The sequence below is a fragment of the Echinops telfairi genome, unplaced genomic scaffold (assembly GCF_000313985.2).
Source record: "Echinops telfairi isolate 266 unplaced genomic scaffold, ASM31398v2 ScPeMD7_36;HRSCAF=134, whole genome shotgun sequence".
NCBI classification, from domain to species: Eukaryota; Metazoa; Chordata; class Mammalia; order Afrosoricida; family Tenrecidae; genus Echinops; species Echinops telfairi.
The window spans coordinates 2,128,156-2,147,227 of NW_022103934.1; the positions used below are offsets into that span (position 1 = coordinate 2,128,156).

Here is a 19,072-nt window from a genome sequence, read left to right on the forward strand (position 1 = left end):
AGATTGTTGTGCATGGAAATAATGGTAGTAACAAGAAATTCTTGATACTATAGGATTCACAGTTTGTCTGGTTATGCTGGTTTGTGATGACAACTACTACTGTACTGTATACAGGTAATAAATTTTCTTTTATTTTTTTGTTCAACAATAAATGTGTACTATATTCTTCTTCATGGAAAAATAAGACATCCCCTGAAAATAAGACCTAGTGCATCTTAGTTAATTATTCTATCACAAGGGTGAGTTCAGTTCTTGACCTGAAGGGGACTACAGACTATAATAATCTTGGGGATTCCACTAGTCTCCATCTGACCAGTAATTCTGGTCTCTTATTTTATTTTATTTTTTTTTCTGGTCTCTTATAATTTTGAGTTTTGCTCTATGTTTTTCTCCTACCTATGTGGGACCTTTTAATCCTTTTTGTAGCAATTGGTAGTGGTCGCTGAGCACTATCTGGTTCTGGTCTTGGGATTGTTGAAACTGATGATCCATTAGTCCACTGAACTAATTGTTTCCATATATCTTTCCATTTTTATGGACTGGGTTTAATTTTGACTTCTTGCTTGTACCCCACTGGTTTGTTTTTAGCTTAGTAGGCGATACACTGAGCTAGCTGCTAACCATAAGAACTGTGGTTGGAACCCACAAGTTGCTCTAATAAAAGTTGAAGGTCTTGGAAACCCCAAAGCCGTTTTTCTCTGATGCAGTGTCACTGTGAATTGGAATTGAGTTGGTGGTAGTGGTTTTTTGTTTTGTTTATGTTTGTGTGTGTCCATTGAACCAGTACTAGGTTATTTTTATTACAGTGGTTGTATAGTATATTTTGATAGCGGGGAGTATGAGGTCTCCTTCCTGCTTTGATCATTTTCTCCAATGCTTTGGCTGTTTGGGGTGTTACTTCTTTTTCTATGAAGTTAGTCATCAATTTTTCCATTTCAGTAAATAGTTATATTGGGTTTTCTTGTATCTGTAGATCCCTTCAGGTTGAATTTTCACTGTATTAATTAAGCCTTCCAATCCATGAGTATAAATGTTTTTCCGCTTTTGTAGGTGTCTTAGTCTCTTGTAAGGAGCCCTGGTGATGCTGTTGGAAAGAGTTGGACTAATAACTTGTAGGTCAGGGGTTCAAACCTACCAGCTGCTCTGCTCCAGAAAGATGAGACTTGTCTGTTCCTGTAAAGATTTCTAAAGCCAGGGAAACTATATAGGGTTGCTGTGGGTTCAAATGAATTTAATGGTAGTAGGTTTCATTTTTTAAATCTTTAGTTGTTATTGTTGTTAGCTACTGTCAAGTTGGTTCCCACCCACAGCAACCCTATGAACAACACAATGAAACACTGTAACTTCTTTACAATTGCTGTTGTGTTTGAGCCCATTATTGTAGCCACTGTGTCATTCTCGCTTGTGGACCTTGCCCCTCTTTTTGCTGCCCATCTACCAAGTATGATTCCTTTTCCAAGGACTGGTCTCTCCTGATTAACATGTCCAAACCAAAGTACATGAGACGAAATCTTGCCATCCATGCATCTAAGGAGCATTCTGTTTGTACTTCTTCCAAGATCGATTTGTTGGGTGCTTTTTTTGCAGTCCATGACACTTTGAATACCCATTTCCAGCACCATAATTCAAATGCATAGATTCTTCTTTTCTTTATTCAGTCTCCGACTTTTACATGCATACAAGGTGATTGAAAATACCATGACTTGAATCAGGCGCATTGTAGTCCTCAAAGTAACATCCCTGCTTTACCCAATGGCATGCATCATTTGATCTCTTTGACTTTTGCTTCCCTGAGCATTGATTGTATCCAAGCAAGATGAAACAACTTCAGTCTTTTCTCCTTTTCTCCCTGTTAGTCCAGCTGTGACGATTTGTTTTTCTTTACTGTGAGTAGTAATCCATACTGAAGCCTGCAATCCTTGATCTTCATCAGCAAGTGTTTCAAGCCCTCCTCACTTTCAGCAAGCAAGGTTGTGTCATCTGCATATTGCAGGTTTTAATAAGCTTTTCTTCATACAGTCCAACTTCTCTGATTATTTGTTCAGCGTACACATTGAATAAGTATAGTGAGAGGATACAACCCTGATGTACACCTTTTGTGATTTTGAAGCCTGCAGCATTTCCTTATTCTTTTTGAACCATTGCCTCCTGATCTTTGTACAGGTTCTGCATGAACACATTGAAGTGCTCTGGAATTCCCATTTTCCTCAAGGCTATCCCTAGTTGGTTATGATCCACACAGTTGAGTGTTTTTGTGTAGTCAATAAGATACAAGTAATCATCTTACTAGTATTCTCTGCTTTCAGCCCAAATCATCTTATATCAGCAATGATAGTAGTGTTTTATAATTTTTTTTTCTCTTAAAAAAATCATCTTGTTGGGGGCCTCATACAGCTCTTATCACAATACACATTGTGTCAAGCACATTTGTACATTCGTTGCCATCATCATTTCCAACACATTTTCTTACTACTTGAGCACTTGGTATCAGCTTGTGTTTGATAATTTTCATTGCATAAGTCTTTTATGTTCGTGGTTAGGTTAATGCTTAGATATTTATCAATTTGGGAGCTATTGTAAATGGAGTTTTAAAAAATTTCTTTTTCAAGTAGTCTTTTTCAGTATAAAGGAACCCACTCATTCTTGTTTTTTTGAGGTATATACCCTACAACCATGTAAAATTCTGCTATTTGTTTCAAAGTTTTATTGTAGAATTTTTAGGCTCTCTGTGCATAAGATCACATCATCTGTAAATATAGTTTTGCTTCTTTCTTTCTGATTTGGCTGTCTTTTATCTCCTCTTTCTGTGTTATTGCTCTGGCTGGGACTTCGAATCCAATGTTGAGTAAGCATGATGACAATGGACACCCTTTCATTTCTATTCCCAGAAGGAAGGCTTTCAGCCTTTCTCGGTTGAGTGTAGTGTTGGCTGTTGGTTTTGAATATATATATTTCCCTTCTATGCCTAATCGGCTAAGAACTTTTTATCAGGAAAGGGAAGGGTGTTGACATTTTTATTAAATGTCTTTTGCATTAATTGATATGACCATATAGATCTTTTTTGTATTTGTATGGCAGATTATACTGATTACTCTTCTAATGTTGAACTAACTTTTTAATCCTGGTATGAATCCTTTTTGATCATGGTGATGATTAAAAAAACAACAACAACAACAACAACAACAAAAAAAAACGTTGCTGAGGCCTGTTGGCTAGAATTTAACTATTTGTTTTTTGAGTATTTTTAAATTTATTCTAAATTTTCTCCTATTTTGTTTGGGTGCTATTTTGTAATGAGCTTTTTGCTAACTTTTTATCATAAATGTTTCTACATGACTATTTATTTATTTAAATTGCAGGACTAAAATAATAATAATATAATACAATATACAAATTAAAATATAAAAGAAAGAAAAGACTACTGTCAATATTTAAAAAGCTAGGGAAGAAATTTTTGTCTTGGAACAAGCAAGAAATAGTTGAGGCTAGATCAATTTCAGGTTGGATCAAGATGGAGGTCAGCTGGCCAAGTGTCAAATTTTGCCATATTTGATCTGCCATAATCAAGTTTATAGTAATCCCTGTCTAATAATAAATTTGTTTGAGTTTCTTGCCTGTGGCTAGAAGGGACCTGCCAGAGGCTTAATCTAACTGGATACTCTGCAGATCGATTTTGGGCTTTCACTGTCGCCCACAGCCTTTTATAAATTGGGTGTTCACAGTTTAAACTCTGATAGTTTTCTTTTTGTCCTATATGGATTTTGTTATTGTCATCTTTGGATGACACAGGCTGGTGTGCTTCATCCATGTGGACTTAGTTGACACTTCATTTAGATAGCTGCTTATTTGAATACAAGCCTTGGAGAACCCAGACACTATTCCATTTGATAGCTGGCCACTATCTGCTTTCTTCACACTTTTGGCATCACCCTTATTTCAGTGATCCTTTCATGAGTGTCAAGCAAGGCCATGTTATCAGAATGAACTGTTCTTGGATTGGGGCAAGGTTAAGTCAGAGCCCAGAATCCATCTGCTTGTCCATGGATTACATAGGACTCTGGTTTACTTTGGTGGTCATAATTATGACAAAAACAACCTCCCTTCCCCCAAGATCAACAACAACAACAGCAACAAACCAGCAAACAAAAGACGGAAAAACAAAACCAAGACCAGAAACAAACAAAAGACTGAACAACAAAAACCCAAAGAAACAAAAAAGAAAAACATTGTCATCACCCCCCTGGGGTATAAGGCAATAAGACAATTGCATAGATAGCATCAACAATTTTTCCAATGAACTCAAGCCACTGTTGATATGAGTAGTGTGTATGAGTACAGTTCCTCCTCCAGTTGTACCCCATGAGCTGTTTTCCAGCACAGTTCAAACACCCAATCAATTGAGCTCTGTTTATACTCAACATGGGATTGGTGCCAGGAGAAAACTTCCTGTATCAATTCTTTCAAGTGTAGATTCCTGCCCAACAGTTCAAAACCTGTCATATTAATGCTAGGGGAATATTGAGGTAGTGATTCTGAGTCCCTTTCCATTTGACGCCCACCCAGCCAGGGGTTGGCCCCAATGTTCAGTGGCTGCCACTTCCACATTCTCAGGGTGACCCCTCTCTGCTTTCTCTCCCATTAGAGTATCCTAGTCCTAAGTTGGGTACAGGGCTTGGTTCATTCAGTCATGCCTCTCTGATGAGTCCTGGTGTGGCTCCTGGGGGATCATACTATACAACTTTCACAATAATATTTAACAATAATAGTTAATGTATAAACAATGTAATCTGTTCCTGATAGGCTCTTCTATTGTTGTGTCTCTATTTACATCAATATACAACTATATTTGATGCTTATTTATTTAATTTTTATTTTTTCCAACCCTAAACCCAACCCTAACCCTAACCTTAAATCTAACACCAAACCTAACAAGAACACTAACACTAACCCAAGCTTATTTATTTTATACTTATTTCTTCCAAACTTGATTGGAGCTTCCACTCACTGACCATGTTGTTCTGTCTCACCATAATTTGTATATGATCAGCAAGGTCCAAATGACTTTCTACTCCCGGAGACCTGATTGCTCTAGATTTTGTATGTATGTGTGATTATTTTGAAGTCATTATGTTTTTAGAGTCAGAGTCTTGGTGGCATAGTAGTTACCCATTGGGCTGTGTGGTAGTCAACTAATCTGGTGTCAGTTTAAGGATTAATAGTGTAGGGGTGGACTCTAGGCTTTCAATCTGGAGATAACCAATGAGACTTCAGTGTGGGCATGGCCTTCTCCTGAGAATTCTGGGAAATCTGGGACTTCCTCCTTGGAGGTGAGACACCTCTTTCTCTGCCACTCCCTGGGAGACATTGCAGAAGAGAAACCACATGGACGCAATCAGACCTCTGAAGCCGGAGAAGCCACAGAGAGACACCTGCCAGTGCTGAGATGCTTACAATGCCACTGCACCCAAAGATTTTTTACCCACTGGCTTGTGTTGGTCCTGCATTTGGCTTCATTGCATGTGTTCGTGAGTTTGAAGAGGACTAAAAAGATTGGTATCGGACATATGGGCTAATATCGGACTTATGGCCTTGGACTGGACTGGGTTGGGATGTTTTCTCAGTGTTCAATTCCTCTTGTATATAAACCTCTCCTTTATATACATATGAGTGTTTATGAATTTGTTTCTCTAGTCTACCCAGACTAACAGGCTTCTAACTGCAAGGGCAGTGGTTTGAAATCACCACTATTCAGTGGGAGAAAGGCAGGCTTTCTACACCCATAAAGAGTTACAGTCTTGGAAACACACAGGGCCAGTTGTACCCTGCCCTAGAGGGGCACTGTTTCTCAAAATCAACTTGATGGCAATGAGTTTGTTTTTTGGATTGTGTTTTGCTTGGAGGGTCCATAATAATTGATGTGGTGTGGTATCGAAGTTCGTGAATATGGTAATTGTGGGGAGGCCTGAATTCTGTGCTTTTATGACCCAGTGTTAACTTCTTAATGTCTTGCCTTTCTTTATAAAGGGGGCATGGAGGAAGAAAGAATAGCTGCTGAGTTATCAAAAAATATGACACAGGTATGTGAAAATTTAAAATCTCCAAAAAAGTGTTTTCACTCTACCAGGTCATCTACCACATCCTTCTAATTGTGTAGAGCAGATATTATCAACCTGTGACTGTATAAGATAATTAAGTTTTTTAGTCTTTGAAGCCTTTGCTATTTCTGTTATAACTCAATTCTGTAATTTTAATGTATAAGTAGTCTGACAATATATAAACAAATATTTTATTTTGGTAAAATAAAACTTTACTTACAGAAACAGACTTATGGGTGGATTTAGCCCATGCAACAAACTCTCAGATTTGATGAGGAAGAAAGGAAAAGTTCCCAGTTATTTATTGATTTTATTTACAAGGTCTAGATTTGACCCTGTGTCACAGGTGCTGATAGCTGTGGTAATTTAAACTTAGTATTGTGGTAACAGAAATACCACAAGTGAGTGGTTTAAAAGAACCATAATGTGTTTTCTCTAATTCAGGAGGTTAGAAGTATAAATTGAGGGTATCAGCTCTGGGAAAATTTCTTATTTTCTCTAGCCTCAGTGTGTTTCTTCTTTCCTTTGTGATCTCTGAATGACAGCTCTCTCTTCCTAGTTTTGCTAGTTTCTCTGTGCTCTTTCTCTCTCTCAAAAGTCATTAGGTTTGTGACATACCCTGCACTTATCTGGTGTTAGTAACATAACAAGGCCTTATCAGAAGTGCAAGGATTAGGATTCCAACCCATATTTTGGGGTGTGGAGTGAATCTGGAGGGATTACAGTTCAATCTATAATTGTGAACCATAAGGTGAAAATTTCTTTTGTAACAAGGAATTAGATGGTAACAATGTGGAAAGTTACATGGCATTTCTCATTTCTGCCATGTATTCTGTATTGTTCTAGACCAGGAGTTGGCAAACTTTTGAGATGGAAGAGCCAATCCTATGCATCACAACAATTTAAAATTATTCAAGAGCTATAAATATATTTTTGCAAAGTAATGAAATCACCATTATCTGAATAATATCCTTTAAAATTTTTCAAGTTTACTTCGGAGTCACATGTGCACACTACAAACCGCATATGGTTCTCAAGCCAGTTTGTCAACCTGTGTTCTAGACCATGAAAATGGAAAAAAATAAGACTGGAATTGGTCACTATCAGACATTTATTACTCTTTAAGACGAGATTTGTTCAGTCAGAGCACATGTGAATTAAACAAACTCACTGCCATCAAGTCAGTGCTGACTCAGCAACCCTATAAGAATGCCCTTGTGTGTTTCTGAGACTGTAACTCTTTACCGGAGTAGAAATCCCTGTCTTTTCCCCATGGGACAGTTGGTGGTTTTGAACTGCTGACCAGTGGGTAACCACTATGACATTAGGGCTTCTGTATATGTGACTGGAAAAAAAGTCATTTGATGCTTGAGTCATAGAATAAAAGTTGAGAGAGCACAGAACCTTCTGAACTTCCTGTGAATTGATTCTCATTTCTTCAGTGCTGTCAGCCACACCTATTCTCCTGCACACATTAGGGGAGTTGGTACCTTGCTGAACCAGAATATATGGAATATTTTAGGACTCAGTGGTCTTCGAAGATGTGGTTGTGGACTTTACTCAAGAGGAGTGGGCTTTGTTGGATCTTGCTCAGAGGAACCTCTATAGAGATGTGATGCTGGAAAACTTCCAGAACCTGGCCTCATTAGGTAAGAAGAGCAATAAATAATCCTATATTTTGTTGTATAGAAAGCAATTTTGTCTTAAATTCAACAGTTTTTCACAATTTTAAATGAGGAATGAGTTTGCATTGATAAAGACAGATTTGGTCCCTGACCTTAGAGAATTTAGAGAGTCTAGTGATTTTTCACCATAAAAATGTACATGTATCTATTAAACTATAAATTCTATGATTGGTGCCTTTTGTATTCCTTAAACAAAATTATAACATGCATGTTCCTTTGCTTTATTTTACCATCACGTTGGAGACATCTTATTTGAGGTAGATATTCTGTGAGGTTGTTTATGGAAAACAGTGTTCTGGCTGGGAGTGTCTTATCAATTTATAATATTGAGAAATAATTGTGAATATCAGATCAGTTTTGATCTTAAGAGGCTGCTTTTTATTTTTTAGCACTGTGCTTTTTATAAATTGGACAAACATTTTACTTCATTTAAACTCAGGTTTATTATCATACATCTTGAAGACTAAAGTTTTGACCTTGTCTCATGGAAATGTTTGTGGTTTTCATTGTTTTCCCTCGTGATATGCCTTTTTCTATTATCAGGTTATCTACTATATATACCTCATCTGATCTCCCAATTGAAAAGAGAGAAGGACCTGGAGATAGTAGAGTGGGGATTTATTCAGGGCCCTTTTATAGAAGAGCACAAGGAAGGTAGGAATACTTGTGGAAGAACGTGTCTGATTGGGGGTTAATAAATTAAACCTGCTTCGAAATAAAAAAAACCCAAAAACCTTTTTTTTTTTTTTTGGTCTAAGGAGACTTATCTTTTATGGATACCTTAGCTACTTTTGTCTTTGTCAATTTTCTGTATTATCTTTTTGAAAGATAGTATTTGGTCATATGCATGTATCCAATTCTTTTTTACTTTGCTTTCCAAATTATGTCCAGTTTTTTGTTTTTGTCAGTCCCAGTCTTCATGGGATTCTGAACTAGATATTACCATTTTTACTTTTGTGTAATTTGTTACTAGTCATGAAACAACCAAACTTGTAAAAATCTTTCTGTTTCAGGCATTAAAGCTCAACTTAAAACCAATGAATCAGTTGCTCAGCAAGATATTTTCAGAGAAAAAATATCCAATGAACAGGAAATAGTACAGTTTAAAAGAAGTGATTCCTGGTCGTTCAATTTACATGCAAATCAAGAGTACCATAGTATTGACAATCAGAACAGTAATCATGAAAGACATTTAAGGTGAGTGGCACTCATGTAAAAGAAAACAATATATTCTCTTTCACTGCCACCAAGTTGATGCCAACTTATAGTGACCTTATGAAATAGGATACTCCTGCCCCGTGACCTTCTGAGAAGGTTTACAGGAGTAGAAAGCCCTAGCTTTCTCTTGCCCCTGGTGGTTTTGAGCTGCTGACCTTCTGGTTAGCAGCCCATTGTGTAACTGCTATGCCATGAAGGCTCACTCCTTTGGAGAGAATTTTAAAATGTTATGAAATTTAAAAGACTTGGGTATATAAATCTAGGTTTAAAAAGTGATTTCTCAAACAATTTTCACAAGGTAGCATTTCTACAAATGTGATTGAAATTTTGAATGTTTGACACTTAATTTACTTGCAAACTATTATAAAAATTACATGTCAGAAACTCGGTGGCAATATTGGCTGTGGTATTGGCTATATGAGAATGTTCATCATATGACTTGACAAGAAGCACAATTTATGTTTTTCATGAAAATTGTGAAAAATGATTAATTATGTGCTTTTTATTTTCAAAAAAAGTTGTGTGGCGAAGAGCATCTCTGAATATAATGAGGGAAATCAATGTGAGCAATCCTGCAGCCAAATTCCCAGTCTTGATGTGGTCGAGAGACCTACTGGAGAAAAGCCCTACGAATGCCATGTATGTGGAGAGGCCTTCATCAATCATTCATCCTTTAAGAGTCACTTTAGATCTCACACTGGAAGCAAACCCTATCAATGTAAGGAATGTGGAAAATCCTTTCATTTTCTTGCTTCTTTTAAAAAACATGTAAAAACGCTCATTGATGAGAAGCCCTATGAATGTGAGGAATGCCACAAAGCCTTTAATTGTTCTTCATCTTATAAGACACATATGAAGAGTCATACAGCAAAGAAAAAGTGTGAGTGTAAGGAATGTGGGAAAACTTTCAGTTGTTCTTCATCCCTCACAGAACATAAACGAATTCATAGTGGAGAAAAGCCTTATGAATGTAAGCAGTGTGGGAAGGCTTTTAGTTGTTCTTCTTCCCTCTCAAAACATAAACGAATTCATAGTGGAGATAAGCCGTATGAGTGCAAGGAATGTGGGAAAGCTTTTAGTTCTTCTTCCCACCTTATAATACATATACGAATTCATACTGGAGAGAAGCCTTATGAATGTAAACAGTGTGGGAAGGCCTTCAGTGAGTCCTCAAAACTCAATGTTCATGTGAGAACACACACTGGAGAAAAACCTTATAAATGTAAAGACTGTGGAAAAGCCTACAATTGTCCTTCGTCCTTGAGTATCCATATGAGAAAACACACTGGAGAGAAACCTTATGAATGTCTGGAATGTGGAAAGGCCTTCTATCTTCCTACTTCTCTTAATACACATGTGAAAAATCAAAGTAGAGAGAAACCCTATGAATGTAAAGAATGTGGAAAAGCCTTTAGTTGCCCTTCATTCTTTAGAGCACATATGAAAGATCACACTGGAAAAGTACAGTATGAATGTAAGGAATGTGGGAAAAAATTTGGCCGTTCTTCATCCCTCACTGAACACTTAAGAACCCACAGTGGAGAGAAGCCTTATGAATGTAAGGAATGTGGAAAAGGTTTTATTAGCTCTTCTCATCTCACGGTACATGTAAGAACTCATACTGGAGAAAAACCTTATCAATGTAAGAAATGTGGGAAGGGCTTTATTTACCCCTCAGCTCTTAGGATTCATATGCGAACACACACTGGGGAGAAACCCTATGAATGTATGGAATGTGGGAAAGCATTTCGTCATTCTTCATACCTGATTGTACATACAAGAATGCACACTGGAGAGAAACCATTTGACTGTCTTGAATGTGGAAAAGCTTTCAGTTGTCCTTCATCCTTTCGAAGACATGTGAGAAGCCACACTGGAGAGAAACCCTATAAATGCAAGGAATGTGGAAAAGCCTTTGTTTGTCCAGCCTACTTTCGAAGACACGTGAAAATTCACACTAAAGAAAACTTATGATGGTAGGAAAATAGGAATATCTATATGAATTTTTTTCAACTCTTAATGCAATATATGTCAGATAGAGATGCAATGCAAAAGTAAAGAAAGACTTCAGTTGTCACAAATCTATTGAAACTTTTGGGTTTCAGTTACCTTTTTTAAAGGTATGTGTACACTGCGAGTGTGCTAAACTTAACTAGCTTGATGAAATTATACATGTGTTCTTTAATAAACAGCATGTTTTTAGGACTCTAGAAAATTCATCCATGCCCATTCTCAATAATTGTCCCACAAAGGCAACCACAATTTTGACTCATCCAAGGGGGTTTCAGAAAGTAAGTTGACAAGTTTTATTAGTTCTCAGTTCCATTTTTAGGAACTGAGTACCATCTTTATATATCAGGTTTACCTGATATATAAAGATGGTAGGTACTTTTTTCATGTGCTTATTGGCTATTTGGATATCTTTTGAGTGCAACTCTCAAGCATATTGTCCCTTCTTTTGGTTTGTTTTATTGATTTGAAGGCCTTTCTTTTGAATGCAACTCAAGCATTTTGTCTCCTTTTGGTTTGTTTTATTGATTTGAAGGCCTTTCTGTTATTTATCATTTATTGTACATACATAAGTATCTTTATATAAAGACACATCGTTTTTCAGGATTGATTCAATGCCAGTGGATTATATATGTATATTATTAATTATAAATATATACACACCATGTATTTGTTGTTAGGTACTGTTGAGTTATTTTCAACTCGTAGTAACCCTGTGTACAACAGAATGAAGTACTGTCATCCCCACTCATTCTGCTGTTAGAGCCCATGATGTCTCACTGTGTCTTGTTGAGGGTCTTTAACTTTTTTCACTGATCTCTAATTTACCAAGCATGCTACCCTTCTCAAGGGGCAAGTCCCACCAGATGAAATGCTCAAAGTACATGAAACTTAAGTGTCACTATTCTTTTTTCTAAGGACCATTTTGACTGTTCCTCTTTCAATACAGACTTGTTTGTTCTTCTGGCAATTCATGGTGCATTTAATATTCTTGCCAACACTGTAACTCAAAGGCTTGTTTAGCTTGCTTTCTTTTAAAAAAAAGTCATTTTATTGGGGGCTCATCCAGCTCTTATCACAATACATACATACATTTGTGTCAAGCACACTTGTACATTTGTTGCCATCATCATTTTCAAAACATTTTCATTTCACTTGAACCCTTGGTATCAGCTTCTCATTTTTTCCTCTCATGAACCCTTAATAATTTATTGGTTATTATTATTATTTTTCATGTCTTACACTGATCAATGTGTCCCTTCACTCACTTTTGTTTCCCATCCCCCTGGGAGGGGGTTATAGTTAGATCATTGTGATCAGTTAACCCTACCTCCTCCCACCTTTCCCCTTCCCCTTCTGGTATGATTACTCTCAATATTGGTCCTGAGGGGTTATCTGTCCTGGATTCCCTGTGTTTCCAGCTCTTGTCTGTACTCATGTACATGCTCTGGTCTAGTCAGATTTGCAAGGTGGAGCGGGAGTCATGATAGTTGTGGAGAGGAACTATTAAAGGACTAGAGCAGTGGTTCTCAACCTGTGGACCCCGACCCCTTTGATAGCCAGGCACCATCAGCTTTCTTCACCATATTTGCTTATGTACCTGCTTTGTCTTCAGCGAACATGTTGGGAATGCCAACATGGAATGCCAGTTTTATAGAGCAAAGTGTACTTGCATTGTGGGAGTACTTGAGTAGAGGCCCAATGTCCATCTGCTACCTTAATACTAAACCTATAAATATACATACATAGATCTATTGCCCCATTGTCATATATACTGTATGTACTCAGTATAAGCCGACCTGAATGTCAGCCGAAGCACCTAATTTTACCAGAAAAGTTGTATAAAAAAATGTGCCGAAAAATGGCTTATACAGGAGTATATACGGTAAATATGGTTATGTATGTACATACCTGTATTTAGACCTCTATAAATGCCTCCTAGTTCTTTCCTCTATTTTCTTTTACTTTCCTCCTGTCCCATTATCATGTTTAGCCTTCATTTGGGTTTCAGTAATTCCTATCAGATACAGTGCCCTTGATCAAGCCCTACCAGGCCTCCTACACCCTCCTTGCTGTCAGTTTTAGATCACTTGTTTCCTTGTCCCTGGGTTTGTTAACACCCACTTCCTTTCCCCGGCCTCCCCCTCTCCCATGTCCCTCTGGAACTGTGGGTCCCGTTGTTTCTACTCCAGATTATTTATTGCACCTATATTATCTAGATAGACATGCAGAGACAATAATATGCACAAAAATAAGACAGCAAAACAAAGCAACAAGAGAACACAACAACAAAAAGCCAAGGACAAAAAAAAAGTTCAAGACGTATAAATAGTTTAAGGTCTGTTTCTTGACCCCTAGGAGTGTTTTCTGGTTGAGTCTGATGGGGTGCCACGCCATGTCCTTAGAGTCTATTTTTGGTATTCCCTGGGCACTTCATTGCTTTAATTGTTTAGCTTTCTTATGCTAAACAAGTGCACTGATCTTTAACACTTTAAACAGTTCTTTTGCTGCAGATATGCCTAACAATTATATTGTTTGTTTTTTGATTGCTTCTTTCTTGGGCTCTGAATGTGGATCCAAGTAAAATGAAGTCCCTAATAACTCCAGTCTTTTATGTTCATCATGATGTTGCATAGTCTCCCAATTGTAGAGATGTTTGCTTTCTTGATGTTGATGTGCAATCCATATGGAAGGTTTTTGTCTTTGATCTCCATTGGTATGTTCTTCTAAGTTCAGGGTTGTTCCACCTGCATATCACAGGTTGTTAATGAGTCTTCCTCCAATCCTGATGTCAAATTCTTCTTTTAGCCTAGTTTCTTTGATTTCCTCAGCATGTAGCTAGAATAATGTAACATTGTATAGTGACATTTTGGTTGTCTCAGTTTATTCCAGATTCGTGTTCAAGCACTCAAGAGTTGAGAACTGAACATATTTTACCCATAAGAAATAATGGAATGCCAAATAATTGGTTTTGAGTACCAACGATTATACTTATAAATCAGTTTTTCTAAGACTTTAACACAAAGCTAACAGCCCTAGATTGTGGACATACCCCCTGAAGCATCTAAACAGAATAATACATTAAATATCCAAACACAGTAAATAGAATTTAAAAAATTTCACAGATACTTTACTCCTAGGGTTCTTGGCATACTAGGAGCTGGAGGGAAATTGCAGGAGGAGAAATGTCCTATTTTGGAACGAGGGTCTCCTTCTATAATGACTGCTGGCATTGCTTTCTGAGGCCTTTTGGTCTCTTCACACTAAAGATTTGTCTAATGACACCTGCTTCTGCATTCTTTTCAAAATGTTCCTAAAGTGAGAGATAGCATTTTCATATGCTAGGTTCACAATTTTGTCTTACCATTGTCTTGTCTGTCCAGAAAGTGGCCACTTCCATCCATTTAGCATTCATTTCTTTTATTAATGAAATAGGAACCTCCTCCCTACCCTCTTCCCTCGAGGATATATCCTCAGCTGCTTTCTGCTACTGCCCCTTTTGAAGATTCTGAAGTTCTTCAGTGGTGCTCCTTTGCCAACTTCTCCACATCCTTTTCATCAACCTCTAGACCTGTTGACCCAGCTGAGGGAGGACAATCTCCTCCACAGTAGGCTCCACATCAGAGCCCTCAAAGCTTTCAAAGTCTCCTCTGTCACAGCTTCTGGCCACAGTTTTCACCATGCACAGTTCATGGTCTTTCTCCCTCCGCTTTGTAGATCAGGGTAATGCAGGGGAAGATGTGAAAATGATTTTCCCAGAACTCTTGCAGGGTAAACTGGGTTTCTGAGGTTATTTCAAAGAACCACCTGCAACAGTGCTTTCAGTGTACAGTTTTTAAAAATTATCAGTGACTTGCTAGTTCATGGGATGGATAAGAGGGGTCGTATTTGAGGCAAGAATTAATAGCGATAAGGGGCATTTATCATCTAAATCTTCCAACCCTGCAAGATGATTGGGAGCATTATCCATTAAGAGGAATGCTTTTACAGGCAAGATTTCCTCCTGCGAGTATTTCATACCAGGCGCAAATATCTAATGTACCTAATTAATGAAAAACCACCTGGTCACCCACCTGTTATTTGCCCTCCTCATCACACTTGTTTTTAATTATGTTTTGTAATTTAAATACCTCTGGGTTTTTGGAATAGTACACTAACATGAACTTTAAAATCCCCACTAGCATTCCCACACAACAGAGTGAGCCTGTTTTGTGTGGCCGAGCATTGCCTTTTCCTCTTTAGTAATGAAGGTCCTATTAGGCGTTTTTTCCCCCAAAGTCTGGTTTTGTCACAGTTGAACACTTGCTCAGCCTCCACGTTTTCAACAGATTTAGCCAGGTATGTATCAGCTTCACCTTTATTGGTACTCACCTTTTCCTCATTTCTCACTACACTCTGTATGCCTCTTTTTTTGAATTTTTTAAACTAGCCCAGGCTGGCTTTGCACACTTTGGGCTGTTCAACACTCGCTCCCAGAGCAGTTTTCACTAAATCACTGTGCATGCTCTCCGCCTTCTTGAACATCCCTGTCTTGGATATGCTATCGCCATCAAGTTGTTTCTGATTACCCAAATTAACAGTAACTTTTCCACCTCTTCAAAGACCCAGGCTCTTTGTTTTGTGGTGATCAATTTCACACCTTTTACTACATCAGGCACCTTTTTTCTCCATAAAAATGTTGATAATGTCGGTTTTGCCATGTTTTATTCAGGCACCAAATCAGAAAAGCGGTGACCTGATTCAAATTTCACAATGATTTTTCTTCAACTATTGTCATTCTCACACTTTTCCTCTTAGCTTTGTTGCTGGTATCACTAACTTTCTTTGGAGTCATGGTTACGATATTTTATGCAAATAAAATGCAAGAAATGAAAAACACACATAAAACCCCAAACACTGGCAAATGTTTTAACACACCAACATAAGCTTGTCTGAGGGAAAGTGGCGCTTAGACTAAAGTGCCGCCACCCCTTTGTGTCTGAGGTGAGATATGATGCGTGAGTCAGTCACATGAATTTCAAGTCGGATTTTCAGTTGGATTAGAGCAAAGTTATGGACACCAATCTGTTTGGGCAGTGGAAAGTTCGAGCTTGAAGTCATTTAACAACCGAGATATCACTGTATATAGTCTATAGACACAAAATATTATATTTATATTGCAAATAACCTCCTTGTCTCTGCCTGGTTTTTCTACTCCTCTAATTTTTCTAAACTCTCCAAGGAATCTACTGGTTTGGTTACTGAAAAATCTTTGGGTATAACTCCAGGTATGACTGGATGCTGGGGTTAAAAAGATGTTTGGATGGGGTTTGTCTCCATATCTTAGTTGTTCATCATCCTACCTTATTTTCCTCCCAAGCGGGCTGTGTCTCTTCATAGTGAGCCCCCAGACGCTCTAGGCTGCTGGCTTTTCTGATTGAAGTCTTGACCTTCTGAGCAGTTGCAGCATCATTGTCAGCATTGAATCTTAATGACAGCGATTAGCTCATTTGCCAACCACAATCCAGTCGCTGTCGGTGAAAAGACTAGAATGCTCTAATTGGCTTAGGACTGACACCACACTTATCTAGAAACAAGAATTAGAGTTTGTGTCAGGGTCCAGGCACTTGTGATGCATATCAAGGGGGCAAGAGTCAGCAGTGAGCTGTTAAGTACTGACAAGGCAGTTCTGCCTCAGTGACCATATGTATAATAGAACTGAACCCTTTCAAGTTCTGCGCCATCCTCACAAATCAGTGTTAGGTATGAGCCCATTGTTGTAGCCACCCTGTCAATCCATCTTATTGAAGGTTCTTTTATTCACTGCCCTTCTATTTTACCAAGAAGATAGCCTTTTCTAGAGACTGGTCTCTCCTGATTATATGACTGCTGTGGGCTGGTGGGATGAATTGACAGCTATCATGTTGTGCTAGCTGGTCTTGGTAGTGGGAGTGACCTAGGAGATGTAGGAAGTCAGTCAGAGGAAGAAATTCCCTTAAAAATCTTCTCTTGTTAGGTGTTATCTGATGGCTCTTCCATTTTGAATGAGCATAAAAATCAACTGGAGATCTGATTCTTGCTTAAGAAGTGTTTGCTTGGACCAAGAAATGACTATATTTTGTCCCACCCCCCTAGACTTTATCACTTTGCCTTTTATATTTAGGTCTATGATCCAGTTTGAATTATTATTGTATGGTATGAGATGGGATTAGTATTTGTGTATGTGCCTGTCTACCTTGACCAGAAATATTTACTAAATAGACCATGCTTTTACTTCTGTGGAATTTCTATTCCTTGGTTCATTGTGCTTGCACCAATACCGCACTACCTCAATTTATATTACTGTATTATATTTTTGGGAAGCAGATGAGAGTCTTCTAACTTTATGATTCAAAATTTTTCATATTTTCTCTTTTTCCATTCATTTTAGAATCTCATCACAAATTTTTTGTTTGGAAATGCATTGACTTGAAACAATAACTGTTTAATTTATTTCTGATATGTAGTAGGTTTTCATTTGTAAGTATTTTTTTTCCCAACTGTTTTAGCTAATATATAGAATTGTAGTTTGATTTTGTACATTAACAGTACAGCTAGTGATATTTGCAAATTCAGTGAATTGTTCAAGAATGTGGATTGGTTTATTTTCTATGTATATAATGTTAATAGCAATAAAACGTTTTATTTCATCTCTAAACTATTATTATTATTTTTGTATTTGTTCTATTACTTTACATGGAGGGTATAGCTTAATGGTTAATTTACTGAGCCAAATGGTTTGGCACATTTGACCAGTTGCTTTTGTTCAAACACTAGTTTCGATGGTGCCAAAAAGTATTTCCATATGAATAGCTTTTAAATCAATCTAGTAAAGGCAGTGCACTCTATCATGAGGGTAAGGCCTCCACTGATCACTTGAAGATCTTAAGAGGGAAAATCAAGTTTCCAAAGGGAGGAAGAATTCTGCTTTAGGACAATAAAATGTATCTCATGACAATGTTTCCAACCCACTGTCTCTCTCAACTCACTGCTATCCAGTCAGTAGTGACTCATAGTTAAGACTGTGGGATATGGTAGAACTGTGCCTGTGAGTTTCTGAGACGGTAGCTTATGGGAGTAGAAAAGCCCCATCTTTCTCCCAAGGAGCTGCTGGTGCTTTTGAACTGCCAGTCTTGTGGATCACAGCCCAATGAGTAACCACTGTTCAACTAGGGCTCCAATATCACACTGTCTGACCTACCAATTCTGGCCACTTTTCAGCCTCTTGTGTAACCTAAGTTTTGAACTCAAGATCGCTATCTAACCTACTGATTGTATTTCCAAGTATTGTAATCCCACACTTAACCTCAACTCATTTCTTAAGCAAGCCCTGATGGCAGAGTAGTTTACAAATTGGGTTGCTACTATAAGATTGGCCGTTCAAACTACCAGCCACTCCATGGGAGAAGAATGAGGCTTTCTACACCTGTAAAGATTTATAGTCTTTGAAACCCGCAAGGGCAGTTCTACCTGTTCTGCAGAATTGTTAGAATCAGCTTGATATCAGTGAATAATTTTCTTACATCAGTCCATCTCTCCCCCTCTCTATACTTTGTCTATCTGGTCTTTCTCCCTTTGGTTCTTTTACTTGGGATAATCCTGACTAATATGAATAAAGATTAAAGTGGAAATATTTTCCTTGATCCCACTCTTGGGAAAGTGTTTAGTATTTCATCAATAAATATAATGCCATTGTTTGGTGCCGACCAATCAGTTCTGACTCAGCGACCCTATGTACCACAGAATGAAACACTGCCCAGTATTGCACCATCCTTATAATTGTTCTTATGTTTGAGCCCATTATTGCAACCATTGTCTCAAACCTAGTACTAGGTATAAGTTTTTAATAAATACTTTTATCAGATCAAGGACATAACCATTAAATTCCTAGGATTTTAAAATCATGAATGAATATTTTTATTCAATACCTGTCCTATGCATTTTTGGGGAAACTTTTATTAAGTGGTAGGCTCCTGTATTTCTTGATTAAACAACATGATTCCTTGAATAAAACCACAGTCAGACACTAGTGTACAGTGAACCCTC

General features: G+C 37.7%; 1 protein-coding gene across 5 annotated transcripts in view; it reads left to right on the forward strand.

Annotated features, from left to right (window-relative positions):
* The window catches only part of ZNF266 (zinc finger protein 266), a 14,584-nt gene extending 3,367 nt beyond the window's left edge, over window positions 1-11,217 (forward strand). The window contains exons 2-7 of one of the 5 annotated variants that reach the window (XM_045290328.1): window positions 54-114; window positions 6,025-6,077; window positions 7,618-7,744; window positions 8,324-8,434; window positions 8,794-8,977; window positions 9,517-11,217. In XM_045290328.1, coding sequence (XP_045146263.1) covers window positions 87-114; window positions 6,025-6,077; window positions 7,618-7,744; window positions 8,324-8,434; window positions 8,794-8,977; window positions 9,517-10,972 — 1,959 coding nt within the window. In that variant the 5' untranslated portion in view covers window positions 54-86 and the 3' untranslated portion in view covers window positions 10,973-11,217. Of the gene's footprint in view, window positions 1-53; window positions 115-6,024; window positions 6,078-7,537; window positions 7,745-8,323; window positions 8,435-8,793; window positions 8,978-9,516 lie in introns of those variants that run through there. The other 4 variants (XM_045290330.1, XM_045290332.1, XM_045290331.1 and 1 more) reach the window with 4 other exon arrangements.
* Window positions 11,218-19,072: the final 7,855 nt, after the last annotated feature.